The sequence below is a fragment of the Tupaia chinensis genome, unplaced genomic scaffold (genome assembly GCF_000334495.1).
Source record: "Tupaia chinensis unplaced genomic scaffold, TupChi_1.0 Scaffold147869_1, whole genome shotgun sequence".
Taxonomy (NCBI): Eukaryota; Metazoa; Chordata; class Mammalia; order Scandentia; family Tupaiidae; genus Tupaia; species Tupaia belangeri.
In genome coordinates, this window is record NW_006207719.1 from 365,928 (window position 1) to 383,432 (window position 17,505).

General features: G+C 40.2%; 1 protein-coding gene across 2 annotated transcripts in view; it reads left to right on the plus strand.

Annotated features, from left to right (window-relative positions):
• The first annotated feature begins 3,143 nt into the window (after nucleotides 1–3,143).
• Nucleotides 3,144–17,505, plus strand: part of RERG (RAS like estrogen regulated growth inhibitor) — a 141,253-nt gene continuing 126,891 nt past the window's right edge. For both annotated transcript variants that reach the window (XM_006169945.3, XM_006169946.3), the window contains exons 1-2: nucleotides 3,144–3,374; nucleotides 6,931–7,106. In XM_006169945.3, the coding sequence (XP_006170007.1) occupies nucleotides 7,046–7,106 (61 nt within the window). In that variant the 5' untranslated portion in view covers nucleotides 3,144–3,374; nucleotides 6,931–7,045. The remainder of the gene's footprint in view (nucleotides 3,375–6,930; nucleotides 7,107–17,505) is intronic.

Here is a 17,505-nt window from a genome sequence, read left to right on the forward strand (position 1 = left end):
TGGGGAGATGGATTTTAAGTTCACTCTTTTTTTTTTTTTTTTTCTAGATGATAGCCTTTATTCCCAAGGCACAGTCCTCACTCATAGGATATGGTCTTTTCGAGGCCTCAATTAAAAGTCCATAATGTTCACAAAAAAAAAAAAAATCACGGGTTTGGGTTTCACTTTCATGGATGAGGGCTCTTATAATGTACCTAGGGAGAAACTTTGGGTGAATCTGGGGCTAAACTCAAATACATACTCTTTATCAGAATTTGCAGCCCTGCCTTGGTTATATTCCAGTTCTTACAAACATCTATTTTACATGTTTCGGTTAGCTTTTCTAGTTGTGCCCAGTTTATGATTGGCAAGTGTAATCATCGCTGAAATCAGACTTGTCTTTGTCTAATATCTAACTAAGTAAACAATAGCAATGAAACATTCACCATAAGGCAAAAAAGAATTGCTAGTTGCAACAAAGTAAGAAAAAGGGTAGAATTTCTTGCCATGAAACTTCAAAATGAATCTTCTAAGGAAATAAAAGATTATGATATAGATAGCTTTAGCTTCCCCAGAAGCAATATCAATGAGTCACCAAATCCTGAGTATCTTTCTTATCAACTAAAACTATCTCCAGATTTGGAGTGAAATGCACTGAACAACTATCCTTATCCTTTCAGATGAGAAGAGGGGACAGAGTGAATAATTATAATAGAAATGGCTTAGAGAGAAGAGAGGGCTCCAAGAATGAATGGATGAAGAAGTCTTAGACTGAGGGGATCTTTGGAACAGTATCTAATCCTGGCTACCTGCACTAAATTCTGGAACAAGGGTTTTGGGAAAAACAAAACAAAACAAAACAGGAAAAAAGGAAAGTCTGTAACCTTTTACAGAGACTGCACAGAGATCCAAATGACCTTTCCTCTCTCCTTTATCATCTCATGAAGGCAGAAAGATGCAATACTCACCTGGAAACCATTGCTTCATAGGGAAAACAGATTATATAAGAGTAGTGCCAAGTAGAACTCCCTCAATATGTATCATAGTAAATATGGTTTCCAATTTTTAAAAAGAAACGATATAATAAATATAAAAATACAGTATTTGGAAAAAAGGAGGCAGGGATAATTGTAAGGAAAAGTAAGCTGAAAGCAATAAATTAGTAATGACAAGGAAAGAAAGAAGCAGATATTCTCAATTATGCAGTATAGCACCTGCAAGACCTTGAAAACACTGTTTAGTGAAGAACTGCTATAAATGGGACCTGTCTTGGGCTCTCTTCAATAACTCCTATTAGATAAATTGGTAAATTGGGAGTTCTAACTCGAGTCTCTGTAAATAGATAGTTTCATTAAATTCTGCCCTGAAGATAAGTTTTGCTGGGGGAAAATGTAACCAGTGAAACCGAAATATATGAATGTGACAAAATTCCATGTAATTGGAATTCTATAAATTTCTGTATAATCTACCTGGGCAATTCTTTTTGCAGCCCAGGCTCCAAAGATCTTTTGCATGCTGAGATGTGGAACTCCTTTTCTCTTTCCCAGGCCTGATTTTAAACCTCAGACCCATATGTTCAGTCTCTTACTGAATAGCCTATTTCAGATGCAGCTTCTAAAAAATTCATTCCCATAGCACCAGTGTGTGTCCTGGTGGTTAAGGCAGCTGGATTTCACATGGCTGACTGCACTTGAAAATCACACCAGGCATGTGTTCCACGCATGCCAGAGTCCCCAAAAGAGGGAGAGATGAAGAAGGGATTGCAGTGTGCCCATGCCCCATGTTGGGGGGGTTACTTTCTTGTCCCCCTATCCTCACCGCCACCCCTGTTCTTCTCTAAGAAATGCATACATCTTCTGGCACATTAAAAACAAATGAACAAAAAATTCAAATGTATCCTGTCACGATTTGTTCCTTTTCTTTATTCATTCAATAACTATTTCTTAAATGCCCACTCTGTGTCAGGCACCGCGGTACACGCTGGGCCTACAGACACATGGGATACGTTCCTGACGTTGTGGAGATCCCAGGTTGAGTGGGGAAGGCTGAAAAATAGAAATGATAGATTAAAGGGTGCTGTGGGACATGGGTGTCTCATCCAGGTCGGGGGAGGGGATAGAGTCGTGATCAGGAAACGGTGTTTGAAGAGGATATGGTGTTGGACTTTTCTCAAAGAATTACCAAGACAGCTCCTGCTCAGTTAAGTGGCTCCTGCTTCCGCACACACCTAGCTACTCCATTCAGCTTGACCCACGACTCCCAGCACCAGAAGCTTTACAGTCACAGGGGCCTGGAAACTGCCTCTGTTGTGACAGGGGCCTGGAAACTGCCTTTGTGGTGACCACCTTTCTATCTACCACATTATGAAATGGCTTTTAGCCTTGGCCCTTGTCTGCTCTATATTTCACTGTTTTTCTGGAGGCCACCTGGTGTAAATGCCCAGGTTTGAAAAGGAAGGGGGGGAATAAAAAAACAGCATGAGAAATTTCATGTTTATAGTCCTCGTGAAATCATCTAACTTCTCTGGAGCTCACCTCCTCATCTGTGAAAGGGTAGTAATTATAATTCTAATGCTTGTCTCCAGAGAGGGTGTAACTACGAAATGAATGAGGGACATGAAAGCAGGTCTGGCACAGCGTGGGTATGACTCCAGTGCAAACCTTTATAGAGAAATGCTGATCTTGTAAGGCAGATGCGGAGCTCTGGCACTTTCTCAGATACAGGATACAAAAATGAATTGCCATGCAGTTCAGTTGCTATGTCTTTCCTAGCATCTCTCGGTTTCCAATTCGGCTTGAATTTCATTCTAGCGATTTACTAGTCTTGGATAGGTACCTTCTCCTTTGGCTTCCTCTTGGGAATCATGGGGACAATTAAACGTACTTCAAAGGGTCATTCATTGCAAGGAAACACCATGCCGTGATGCTTTCATACATAAGGTTTTACTCAAAGAAGCTGCACTTCTGTGAGAGCCTAGAGGCCAGGACCTGGCAAAAGAAGAGAAGCGGGTCTTGGGCACAGACCTCCAAGGCCGGAATTTTCAGCCTCTCAAGCCTGGAGGCAGCTCCGGGCGGAGTCCGCCCTCTTCCCCAGTAGGGGGCGCTGAAGCGCCGCACTGCAGCATCCTGGCGGCGGAGCGCAGGCGGCCTCGGCCAGGCTGAGCTCGCGTCCTGCCGCAGTCCCTCCGCCGCTAGTTGGAGCGAGCGCGAGTGAGGAGACCCCTGCCAGGCCACCCGCCCTTGCATCCTCTGCAGCTCCTACTCGCGATCTCAGCCCCCTAGCTCCAAAACGCAGCCTGCAGCCTAGGCTGCGCTGCGTGGGAGGGCTTCGTGGTCTCCGGGGACGATCCCGAACTTGCAGGGGACCTCGGCTTCCCCGGCCTGGAGAGTGAACAGGTGAGTGTCACGCACGTGTCCAGGTGGCTCTTCTGGGTTGCTCCCTTCAGGGCCATTCCAGTCCCTGAGCGCTCGGCCTCTGAGGCAGTCGTCCTGGTCACTGGGTGCTCCCAGGACATCTTTGGGGTTTCCTGAGAGACAGAGCTGAACCCAGCACCCGGGCTTAACAGCACTCTGAGCTGAGACTCAATACCCTGCTGACTTGAGCTGCATTTTACTCCCTCGGTTAACGCAAATGGCCTGCAGTCCTCACTGGGCTTGTTTACCATTGCAAGTACCTGTTGGTCTGAGAGCACACCTACAGCGGTGGTGGTGGTGGTGGGGGCTTCACAGATGGCCTCCTTGCAGTGGGTGCTGCCTCCTGTGATAAGATGAAGAGGAGCTCCTGGTAAGGAGACCAGGAAAACTTAACTTCAGAGCCAGAGAAGAGGTGGTCTGAAGAGAAAAGGGAATCTCATTCCCATGCCTGGGCTAGGTCCTTTGCTTCCCTAAAGGACTGCACTTTGTTTTAATGAGACCATAACAACCGAAGTTAGAAAACCGATTACCACATTGAGATGCTTTCTCCCCCCACAAACACACCCCAAGAGAAAGTAGAGAGCATGACCTTTGGTAACTGCTGTCTTAGGAATGATGTATTAGGAACAAAACCTGGTTATTAATAAATAAATAAGGTTATGAGTGATCTAAACATCACAGGTCTGAGAGAGTAAGCTCGGAGCAGCTGCTATTGCTTGTACATGGTTAACGTGTGTGGAATGAATAAATGGACACATTAATAGTGACACGGGTTTTGGAGGCTTTTTTCTTCTTTCTAAATTTTCCTTTAATTACTTTGTTTAGAAAGAAAAAAAAAAACCACTATGCTTCTAATTCCCTAATTATTTAGGTGTGACTTCACCTTTAGGGGTGATGGGAACTAGGAAGAGTTTGTCCGGATAAACCACTGTCCACATGAAAAGTGAATGGACAGCTTCTAGTCCGAGTCAGAATATTTCTACACGACCAAAGTAGGACACGTGAGTTTTCTAAGATCCATGTTATGAAGATCACAGATTATGAAGTATTTAGAACATCAGAAACCTGGCATTTAGTTACTTATTACAATAATTTATGCATTTATTGTTTTCTCTCTTGTCAAATGTAACTTTTCGCATGTCGAATTTATGTCAGTTTTGTGTCTTCCTTTAAATGATTTTTTTTAAAAAAATTAACAGTTGACAATAACCAGCTGTATCTTTATTAGGTTGTAAATGGAAAAAAATAACCCTTTCTTTTGTAAAAATAATCTCTCTCTTCCGTGCAGTTCCTATGTCTCTGTGGCCATTTGGGAGTTGCTGAAATATTTGTCTTTTTATTTTTTTTTTAATTACTCTGGATGGCTGTTTTATAAAGCCTTCATCAGACAGATAATTCTTAGATCTGATATACATAAGAATGAGCAGTTTTGCATGAAATAGCAAATTGTTTAAATAAGTTTCAGACATTGCATGCATGTTATGTTTTAAAGAGATACTTGCCAGCAAGCGTTTACCATTTAGAACTCATGTCGTTCGTTTATCTCGATCTATTGTGCTTCTGTGATGAAACGCTGGGCCTTAAACATGGGGGGGGGCTCTTCTTAATGAATCAATATAAAATGACAAATAATAAAATCCTTTTATCTTTAGCCAAAAGTATGGGACTGGACAAATAACAGATGTGTAAACTTCTGGTTTTTGTACTATTAATGATTACTAAGATGTTTTTCATTATAGAGGATGAAGTAAAAATGCCTAATGTTAACGTTGACCTTTTCGTTCTCCTGTGTAAGCACTGGCACTTTGGAGATGGCAGAAACCAACACTGTTAGGTACAGGGTGATGGCTTAAATGCACATTGAAGAAAACGATTCCATGTTAATGTCTTTGTAGAAATACTTTTTCAGAAGGAAATTCATTTTTCTCTTGGGAAGATCTTTTCCAAAATTTGTTGACAAAAAAGTCATGGCAGAGCAGTTAACAAGTTTAGATAATAGATTTACATTTAAAAAATATCTTTACAGACTGGAAAAGTGGATGAATTATGAAGACCCACGTGATTAAGTTGAACACGGGCAAAAGTGAAGTCAAGCCCTGTATTGAGGTTTAAACCACTGATTGTAGAAATTCAGAACAGGGGACCTGCAGTGCACATACAAGATGTGAGCCTTCACGCCAGTGGCTATGCCATGATGAAGCCAGTGTGCAGATAAAGGGCAGTGAAAATCCCAGGGACAATGTTTATGAGGCCTCATCTCAAGTAGTGAATGCAGAGGACATCACATTTGAGGAGTGATTAAAGTAGCGAGTGCCAAAGGAGAGTACCATAAATGATGAAAAGGAAAAGTAGGATAAAAAAAATACATAAATGATAATGTACATCCCATGAAGAACAAATGAACCTACTTGGCCTCATTTTTCTAGAAAGTAGAAGCTCGAAAAGGGCAAAGATTCCTAATGGACCCTAGGCTACTTGACGTGTTCTGAGCAAACCAAGATTTGACTTGTTTTGCATTATTTCATAGAGAAAAGCCAGGAATGATGTGTAGAAGTCATGGGAAAATAGATTACAGATCAATGTAAGAAAGGTCTTTCTACTAATTAGATGTGACTGACTAGAAATGAAAGAGCTTTCAGAGATAATGAACCCACCTCCCATACCTGGCTGTGATAAATCGGGCAAAGGACGTCTGGTCCACAGCAAAGATTTTTGCAATGGCTAATGGATTCTTTTGGTTGACATCTCTCTCCTCCAAAGCTCTTCCTAATTTTACATTTCTAGTGTCTGAGAACTTAGATGTTGTTCCTGAGTGTCCAACCTATATGAAATATTTTTACATTGTATATAATGTGGCTTCCCAAGTGCTAGGGAAACTGTAAACATGCTTCTTGAAGTTGTTATAGAAAAGGAATCTGAACTTGGAGCTTTTATCTGGGCTTTACATTTTATCTGGATTTCTGGAAAATGAATATCTGCCACCTGACTTGATCATGTGGTTTAGTGCGCACTGAGATCAAACTTGATGCTGAAATGCAAAATTTCACTGGGTGCGTGAAGTTGACGAATATGAATGTTCGTATTCCATCCAAAGGGAAATTAAGAGACTCCAAAGTGACTCTGGCCATTGCACACGTTTGTACATGGTGTTTGTACAGAGGCTAACTACATGGATCCACGTACTTCGAGGATTCGTTGTTAATTATTGCCAAGAACAATGCCTTCATTAAAAAGTCTGTTGAAAACAAACTGTAATAAATGCTATCATATGTGAAAATACATGCTTTAGAACCAGACAGGCCTAAATTTAATTCCCGGAGCTACTGTTTGTTAGTCATATAACTTACAGCAAATTATAATAGACCTCTTACAGGAGAGTGGCGAAGGTCAAATAAGAAAGTGCTGATCAAGTGGTTGCAGCTGACCTATGGTAGATGCTTACTATTAATGAATGAACAATTACTAATTAATCAGTGCTTAATTAAATATTAATTTCTTTCCCAGTCACTTATGCACACGCAAATCTCTTTTGTTTAAGGATTGTGGACGCTTCCAAGATTTACAATGATATGGTGAATCCAAAGGCTGAAACCAAAAAAGATTGACTCAGCATTTTAGTTTTCACAGCAATCAATCATCTACCAACACCCATCATGGCTAAAAGTGCAGAGGTCAAACTGGCAGTATTTGGGAGAGCAGGCGTGGGCAAGTCGGGTAAGATTTTTGTGGTGGCAATTGTAGTGTGTGTGTGTCTTTGTTACTGTCTCTTGGGATTAGGCAGGTGGGTGGTTGGCATTTCTGATATTCTCATTCGTTGCTTTTGAAGATGAGTCCTTCCCTTTATCTAGAACTCTCATTTTGCATAGCCAGCTGTTATGTAGCCTCTCGCTTATTATGATAAAGTGGTTTGGCTGATAACAGACAAGGCAATGGGTATATCATAGGCCTTGGTATTCTGAGAAAGTATATTAAGCAACCTCCAGAGAAATCAGATTGTGGAAATTAAAAATATATATTTGCTCTTTTATTCCCTATATGAAATCCTGAGGGGCTGATTTTATATCTTATTTGTTTTGATATTCTCAACAAACTGTTCAAAGTCAAGCCTGCATTGGGTGCCTAATGGATTCTGGTTGAATAAATACGTCTGTCAGAAACAGAACCGCATTATTGTCCAACGCTTCTAAAATCAGGGAAGGATTCTGCAAAATTTAGGAGCACATGCCCTCAAGCAAACCAGCGACTACCAGTGTCTCTATGGTGACTTTAAATGAGCAAATTCTGGCTAACATCAGTAATTCATAGACTTTCTTTTTCCCCACCTGAGGTGTGCAGACCTTTAGGATTAATGGTGAAACAGTAGAAAATGTACCTTATATCAATTTGAATATAGTTTAGATTTTTATCATTAATGAATGCTAACATAGGTGTTGCTAAGATATCAGGGCAACATGGCTTTTCAGATAATATTGTCTTTTTCTTTTATCGGAGGAAAGAATTGTAATTGACTGCACCCAGAGCTTTTGGTTCTTAAGAAAGGACTTCAACAGATATTTAGTGGATATGTGTTTGTAGAGGGGCCACTCACTTGGAAATAAACTAGATAATTCAGTACAACAGGTAACCCACATAATCGTTTTTTTTAAGAATTATTTGTTTTGATTTTATTTATTATTTTTAATTAGGCTAGCAAGAGAGAGAGGGAAAGTGAGGAAGCAAGCCACAGGTTTGAGACTTGAACTGCGGTCACCTATGTGGGAGTCCAGTGCTAACCCCCATGGCATCAGCCGATCTCCCACATAATCTTCAACACACATAAGCACCTTTCAACTCTATGACCAGCCTCTCTCTTTCCTAATCTACTCTTCGGCTTAATGACAGCAGTAATCTTTCCTATTCTGCCTTTTTCTTGTCTTCATTTTTGCCAGCATTTTTTTCTCTGACTTGCCATTTGCTCTTGCCTCTGGCAGAAACCAAAGGAGGAAAATAGATAGTTGGCAAGGCTGAGAAACTGTCAGCCTTCACTCAAGTGAAGACAGTTAAACTCCTCCCCAGTTAATCTTCTCAGGGTTTCCTAATGGCGTGAGAACCCCATTTCTGTAGCTGGTAGAAGGAGCTGCAGAATGAGGAAATAGTTCCAGTGCTGAAGATGAAGGGGAGGGAGTGTGTGAACAGGCCTGAGCTGCCAACAATAGCTTGCCTAAGTCCTGGGAGTGAAGGGTCTAGGCCTAGGGGCTGGCTGTCTATGATTCATTCATTCCAAACTGATGGAAGGCAATAAAAGAGGCAATTTGAAAACAAATCTTATTCATTAAAATAAACTCCACATGGTTTTAAAGGCTAAATATCGAAATAAAAATTCAGCTGAGAAAAACACTTAGCTGTCTGTATCCATTTTCACTTTCTCAGAGTAAGTCGAGAACTTCCCATCAGTCTGAGCTTTGATCCCAGTTTCTGTCATCTTCCCCCAAGTTGTTTCAGTTCTTCTTTCAGTTATTTTTCTCATTCTCTCTTGACTGTTTTTCCCTAAGTGTTTCTCTGACTACTGCTCCATCTTTTTCTTTTCTTCAGACTTACTGAATATGGGCTTTATGTCTACTGTCTTTGAAGTCCCCCACTCATTGCATGCAGCGTGGCTGTCTTCCATCCAACCATCCCATTGAACCATGCAGTTGAAACTGCTCTTGCTGAGACCATCACTGGTCAATAGCCATTAAATCTCCTGAGCATTTTCTGATTCTGATCTTATGCCTCCTTTCACACCCAATGTCATGTCTTATTCATTTCCTAAAATTTCTTTCTCCCCTGGGTCCCGAGATATCTCACTCCTTGGTGTTCCTGTTCCCCCCTCATTGCTCCTACTAAGTAGCCTTCATGGGCTGAGTTCCGTCTCCATACTACCCTCTTGTCTTCCCAATCCAGACTCTTCTCCAAGGGCTGATGTCTCACACTCGGAGCTGGCAATAACACCTGTACGTGGAAAACACGTTCTACTGACCTAAGTTTTGTTTCATGTAAAGTGCAGAGGCTGAAATTGCTCACTAAGCCTTTTCCAACTCTCAAATCCTAGGATTCTTGATTAACCAATCTTCCTGGGAGTCATTTCTCCATCCACCCTCATATACATTTCACCATTTGTATTTGTTTTCATTCGGATGAAAGTGACAGACGACATGCCTTGACATTAGACTATTTTTATGAGACCTGTAACCGCACCTCATATTTAAAATGTAGTGCTGGTTTGACTGATGCTTCTGGAAGACAATTCTGAGATCTTTTTCGTAGCTCAGTGAAAACAACCACAAATTACTTCCTATCTATCAATTTTGAAAATAGACTGCAACAATACTTAATTAATTTGTTCCATGAGTCAGACAGGGAGACAGTAAGCCCACCAGGGTCCTGACACCACAATCCACCTCCAGCTTCAGCTAGCCCTGAATCATAGGCACGGGTGGTGCCCAGCATGCTCAGGGAGGTTTCTGGATGCAAACCCAGAACACTCCCATCTGGATCCACCTTGCAGAGTGTCACATTTTACCCCTGAGCCACTGTCTAGCCTCCAGACTGTAGCGATGTTAAATGTATGTTTAATCTAATTTCTTATCATCATATGTGGCTATATGAAGGGCGTGTCTACTCGTACCATTTCTTCCCCCTTTGTAGGATAGAGACTACAAAAATCTTATAAGTAACATTTGCTTTCTTCAGTTTGCAAGAAATTACAGCTGCTGGAATATAACTGCAACTGCTCACTTATTCAAATGCCTCCCCAGACTGGCATGGTCTTCCAGTTTCCTAAGACCCAGCAGGGAAAGCACCCCTTAGGGAACCAGCTTCAGCTCTTGGGAGGGCTTAAACTGAACATCTCTGACTGGACCTGGGTTTCTGTGAGTGCTTCAGAGAATTCAAGCTTAGCTTGTCCCTTCCGCTTTTCCCCATACTCAGTACCAGTTTGGAACTGAAGGCGAATAAGACCTAGTGCCCATTTTCTAATAATGAGTAGGACAACTTGGAGTCAAGAGCATGCGCTGGGATCATGCCATGCCGTTCGACTCTCAGTTCTTCCCTTTCATAACTGTGCCAATTCGGCGACTTAGGCAAGTTACTTAAGTTCTCCATTTCTCCAATTCAGATAAACACAGAATACTGCTTATCTCAGTGAGATGAAATGAATTATTACATGCACATATTTAAATTAATTTTCTTTTTTTCCCCCAAAATAGTATGTATTTCTTTCCTCCATGAGCAAGTGAGACGGAGAGGAAGAGAGGTACATGAGGGGGTGTCCCCACACTGCAGTCTCCCTACAGCCCTGGCCAGCCCAAGGTCATGGACATGCGGTGCCTTCTGTGCTCAGGCAGGTCTCTGGATATGAACTCAGAACCTTTCTATGTCGTTCAGCCTCCCAGAGCATGGCATTATGCCGTGTCACTGTCTGGTCTCCACATGCAAGTATTTTGGAACAGCATTTGTTACATAACCAATGCTCAACTATGGGCTTATATTATAATTTTTCAAGTGTGCTTATTTTAGTTCGTAAGTTCTCTAGTAAAGAAATACAAGGGGGCTTCGAAAAGTTCCTGGAACAATGGAATTAAAACATGAGTTTACTTTGGTATATCTGTTTATAATTTTTTCATAATACACATTTGTTAGGAACTTTGAGGACCTCTCTTACAAAGATAGAAAGTTTATAGGACAAAGACTCTTTATCCCTCCTCAGTGTACCCTCACACACAATACCTCCACATACTTTTTCTGTTTTTTTTTTTTTTTTTCCTTCCCCTCTTTCTTGAATCCAGAGTCTGGCCAGTGTCAATTAAAATGAGGATCATAACATTACGCTTGGTAACTTCTAGTAAATCTTGTGAAAGTGGCCAGAAATAAGTTACGGTCATCAATAAATTAACACTCTTAAATTTAAAAGTGCTTGTGGCACATGGTAGATGGTGTCCCAAGCCCAGGTAGTGGATTAAACCCTCTGTTTAAAACTGAATTTAGCATTTACCAGAACTTTCTGCATGACAGTTTGACCATAGAAGTATCAACAGAGGCAAAATGTAATAATGTGCTCATTACTGAGGAGCCTTGATGCAAAGGTATGAGAGGTAGGGGTGTGTGGGGGTGTGCACATGCATTTCCCTGGCACTATTTATAGGGTCTGCTCTGTTGAGGATTCTGCTCCCTTTTGCCTATTTTTCTTTACAGTCTGTCTTTTTTTTTTTTATTATTTAGAGAGGTTTTCGCTATAGGGTGCGTGCACTCGCCAGACAGACAGAGAGAGACAGAGACAGAAAGCAAGAAATCACCCATCGGGGGGGATGGCCACACCGCAATCCCTTCTCCTCCATTCTCCTCTCAGGATCTTGGGCATGCACGCACACGCACCCGGCGTGAGTTTTAAGCCACCAGGTCTGGGATGCGAATCATGGTCGACTACGTGGGAGTCCAGCGACATAGCCATTATGCTAACTGCTGGTTCCCTTTACAGTCTGTCTTTTTTTTTTTTATTATTTAGAGAGGTTTTCGCTATAGGGTGCGTGCACTCGCCAGACAGACAGAGAGAGACAGAGACAGAAAGCAAGAAATCACCCATCGGGGGGGATGGCCACACCGCAATCCCTTCTCCTCCATTCTCCTCTCAGGATCTTGGGCATGCACGCACACGCACCCGGCGTGAGTTTTAAGCCACCAGGTCTGGGATGCGAATCATGGTCGACTACGTGGGAGTCCAGCGACATAGCCATTATGCTAACTGCTGGTTCCCTTTACAGTCTGTCTTGAGGTGATGTTGCCGGTGAGGGACATCATGGTGAGCTCCCTGAGGGTACTGCAGAGTGCGAGCCTTTCCCATCTTCTTCTGCCCCAGCCTGGGAAACTTACGCACCTTCACTGGCCAAGGGTAAAGCACTAATAATAGGCATGTAGGACATAGACGTCTTTATTTCTGTGCATCAGTCTGTATTTTGACAGGCTGAGTAATTAAAGCAGAACGATCTGCTACTAAACCTAGAATTCACACATTCTTATTTAAATGTTTCCTGTATTCCAGTTCTTCAAATCTGTAGCAAGTGTGGGAGGGGCTGATAGAAAAACAACTGACATTTTAAATTTAGCTTCACAGTTGATTCTCATTTTAGAATGGAAATACTATATGCCACAGCATAGTGTATTTCTGAAAAGGGCTAGTCTCAAAGTTAATTGAGTAATGCTACCTTCTAATTCAAAAACCAATTGATGCACTCATCCATGAAGGCTTAAGTTCACAGACTCACATTCTGGGCCATAAATTGGGTGCCAAATGCAAACAAGCTTGAGATATTTTTCCCTTGCCACAAAGAGACCTGATTTATTTTTTCTTCCTCTTCCTTCTTCTTCCTTTTTCTTCTTTCTTCTTCTTCTTCTGTTGTCACCGGCCTCTCCCTATCCACCTTCTTCAGTTATATAAAGTTATGAAAAGTTGTTTTCAATTTTTAAGTGACTCAAGAACAATTCTTATTTTAAAAGTGATTTTTCCATTATGTATTAAAACTGTTTTAAAATATGTGTGTTCTTTATGGTTGGAATATGTTTATAAGATCTCATATACAAATAAAAAAGCAGCATTCATAGCACCTTGGGTAGGTCTGCTTCCTTATGCTATTGAATAATCTTTTACCTTCTAAAATACAAAAAGCTATACACCAGTTCCTTTCCTTCCTTCAGACTTAATGGTGTAGTATGATGCTGCTTGAATATTGTCTTGAAAGTATTCATATAAGAAAATAAAAATTTAGGGAGTTGGTGGTATGTAAGCATCTAAAAATCATGTGGTTATTTTGTATGTTTTACTATATAAAATTGATGCAAAACTTAATATTAGTCCATAATACAGCTACATTTGTTGAAATATGAAGACAATTTCCCCCAAAAAAACTCAGTGACTGAAGTGTCTTCTTCAGGAAGATGTAACAAGTGCGTGTTTCCCAGGCTGTGACTATAATAATGCTTAGGGTTCCCGTCCAGTTGGAGGACCACAGGTGCGCAGTGTACGGTCACTGTGCTCATTAGGTGAATGCGAGCACTGAGGAGCCCTGAACCTGTTATGGTTCCGATCAGTGCTTCAAGCTTTGGGCCATTATCGCTCTTCATGATCTTTTTGTTTTAAGTCACCAATCAAGTTTTATTTTTTCTGTTTTATCTTATTTTTAATTGACAAATAATTGTATATGTGTAATAGATACCCTCCCTGTGAGGTTTTGAGACCTGTATGCATTGTGGAATGATGAAATCAAGATAATTCATATTCACCACTTCGAATACTTATCATTTCTTTGTGGTGAAAACATTGTAGATCCTCTATTATTAACTGTAAGTTAGGTACCAGGCTATGCAATTGGTCACAGAACTTAAAGCTTCTGACCGAAACTTTGTACCCTTTGACCAATGCCTCCTCTTTCTCTCTCCATCCCTAACTTCCATCCTCCAACCACAGCCCAGCCCTGGTAACCACCATTTTACTCCTACTTCTAGGAGTCTGACTGTTTTAGAATCTGTATGTAAGTGAGATCATATATTTGTCCCTTATTTCACTTAACACAGTGTCCTCTATGTTTATCCATGTTGCTGTGAGTGGCAGAATTCCCTGCTTTTTTATAAATCCGAATAATATTCCAGTATCTATATATGCTGCCTTTTTTTTTAAAAAAAAAAAAAAAAGCTTTTTTCATCTGTGATGAGCACTTTGGTCTTTTCTATGTCTTGACTATTGCGAATAATGCTGCAGTAAACATGGGAGAGTAGGCAGAAGATCATGTAAGATTTTTATGTTATTTATTTACTTATTTCATCCATTAATGAAAGAGAAAGTGAAAAAGCCCCCTCCCTACCATGTGCCATGGTCACGCAACCGTCCCTTCTCCATCTTCTTTTCCTTTCAGAATTCTGAACACACACACACACACACACACACACACACACACACTCCTCGTGTGTTTCTCAAGCCTCTGGATCCAGGACTCAAACCGTGCAGTCAGTCATGTGAGCTCCAGGCCACGTAACTACCAGGCCACAGAGTGAGCCCGTGTCATCTTAGGAGTTCATTTCCTTAAAATATTGAGGGTGAGAAGAGGCGTACACTGTGCTTCCCTATTTCCAGGAGGGAACTTGCTTAGCGCTCACCAGTACGTGCGTGTGCTCACATACGTGTGTGGGTAGACACTTTCCCCAGCTAGCTTTTGAAATGGAAAGATTGCCAGAAATGATATCCACTGGTTTCTTGTGTTGGTGGAGGTTAGAGGAAGAGATGGTGTTTAAAGGAATGGGTCCAAGGGAGGGAGTTTGAGGTAAGTTTGGATGGGGCTAGAAAATTATAGCTTTTTTCTTGTTATAAAATATGGTGATGTGATTTCCTGTGTCTTTGTAGTGTTTTTATCTTCCTTTACCTGCAAAGATAGTAAAACCAAAAGAGGCAAATAGCTTAGTGGAGTTGATTGTCATTCATTTTTTCCACTCCAAGAGCAATAAAAGAGTGTTTTTGAATGTTAGGTGTATGCCCGTGGGTAGCTATTTATGAAAGCCAGACTTCTGTGCAAGTTACATCATTACTGACCTTTCTTGTATTTCCCGTGAAGAAAAGCAAAGATGAGGAATGGTGCTGCTTAAGAGGGTTTGGGGGAAAAATGAAAATCAATTTCTTACTGGTGAGCATTAAGTACTTTGTAGGCTGACAATGACCAAGTCTTGGTTAAGGTCATTCTCTAAAAATAAATAAATAAAAATTAATACACGCACACATGCACACACATATAACTAGAAAGGAAATAGTAATGGAAAATAAAAAAAGAATTAAAACTGTTTTTCAAAGCCAAAAGGACATATCTCTGTCCTTGCTTTTTTTTTTTTTTCTATTGGAATATGTCATTAAAATTCATGTCCTTTATTTTTAAGTGATGGCTAATTTATTCACTGAAATATGTTTCTGGAGTTAAGTAACAGACATCTATCTGTTCCATTTTGATCTTGACTTGTTTTCTTGGCAACGTAGAGGGACTAACTTTAAAGGGAGTGAAGAAAATTTTAAATCATCCTTGTAATTCCCCTTTTTATTCCTGGTGTTTCTCCAACTTATGGGTTTGGGGAAATAAGCCAAATTTTCAAGGTGGTGCTGGCTTTGAAGCCAAAATTCCAGTGTAAACCCATCTCAGTTGCTACAGCTGCCTTTGAAAATTGATGTGGTTTCAGAAAACAGTCATAATTCTTACATCCCATTGAAAATGAATTTCATACTGTAAAGGCAAGGCAGTCTGAAATAGGTAATTTTAGCACGAACAAATAAATATGTAAAGCTCACGTGCACATATATGAGAGATACATATGAGAGAGAGAGAGAAGGAGAGATGGAGAGATGAAGAGAGAGAGAGAGAGCCTTAGCTGGGTCACCCAGCTTCGTCCCAAAGCTGAGTCTGGAATCCCAGTCTGTGACTCTCTGCAAGGCTCTTGCAACTTTGCTGCTAATGTTTTCATTTTCTATTACTCAGTTCTATTTTATATCCTATCAAATGTTTTATATTAGGAAATAAAATTATCATTAGAATTTTATGAAATGAACTTTGTAAAACCTGAGTTTTGTTTTTCTAAGATATTTCCAGTTTTCAGTGAATGAAAATGCATGGCAAAGCCTTCTGTGAGTAGCAGGTGTGTTATAATCAGTATTGACAAGATTCTCAGCAACCTATGTATAAAAGAAAGTATTCTTGTGGTGTTGTATTCTATTTATTGTATCCTTGGAACAAGTGTAAAGAAACTGATGAATCATCTTTAGCTAAAGAATAAGATTCTCTTTGTTACCAAGTAGCCAATGTTGCACTGTGTCCTGTCATTATAATGTGAGAGAAAGAGAGAAAGAAAAAGAAAGAAAGAGGGAGAGAGAGAAAGAGAGAAAGAAAAGAGGTAAGACTAACTGTGAAACTAGGATTTAAATCTGTTTCATCCATCCATGTGTCTTTTTAATCATCTTTCCAATGATACACTGATTTGCTTTGCTTTTTTTTTTTTTCTTCAGTGATGTAGGCAGGAAAAAAATGAAAGTCTGGTTTTGAAGGTACTTTTAAAAATAACACCTGTTACTTATGTGGAGTTAATACAAAGACTCTTTTTAAAAAAATCTGCATAGTACTTTCCCTATGTTTCTTAACATTTGTGTTTGGAAAAGCAGTATCGGGAATTCTCTGGCTCTCATACATTCTGGCCAACAGTAAGGGTTGGCTGTTAGCATACAAAACAAGAAGGAATGCTACAGACTATCCAGGGGCTGTAGTTTCTCTACTTTAGGAATTTACAGTTTCAATGTGATTCAATGTAATATAAACAAGATTATGATAAAAATAAATAAAAAAAGATTTAAAGAAAGGAATTTACAGTTTCATATATGTGGAATGAACAGACATTGAGTCCATTATTTTAGGGTTAGTATATAAGACAGAGAGATCCAGAGAGGAAGAGAGGAAAAATAAGTTAGCCTTAGGCCTTATTAGAGATGGAAACATGGTATGTTATAAAATGTTTGCTAATCATATCTTATCCTTATTAAAACATAATCCTTTTTGTACATTTTAATATTTTTGATAACATTCTCAAATAACACATATGTATATGTGGATATGTGCGGATGCTTTTCTGCTATCGTAAAATGTATGTTCATTTATTCATTTAGTTATCCATTCAGCAAGTATCTGTTGAACACTAACTCTGTGTTCTAGAATGGCTAGCCTGACGCCCTACAGAGTATGTTCCAAAATGGCAGCACAGTGGCTATTTCTTCTCATCTTGTACCCCGATAGCCTTACACAGTGAGGCTCAACACACACAGGGTCCTCGTATCATGAATAGGTGAATAATGCGAGTTAGATTACATGGTCTGGTTTGATGCACAGGCTTTCTAGTTGCCTTTAGTGGGGAATGTTTTATGTAATCTTCACATAATGACCCAAATGGTTTCCTTGTCTGCACTTGAATGTTTCCAGGGATGGGAATGTAAACTGGAAGTAAACCATTCCATCCTTGCGTGATGCAAGTCAAGGTTCCCCAGAGAAATAAAATCAATAGGATACACAGACACGTCTCTATTCAC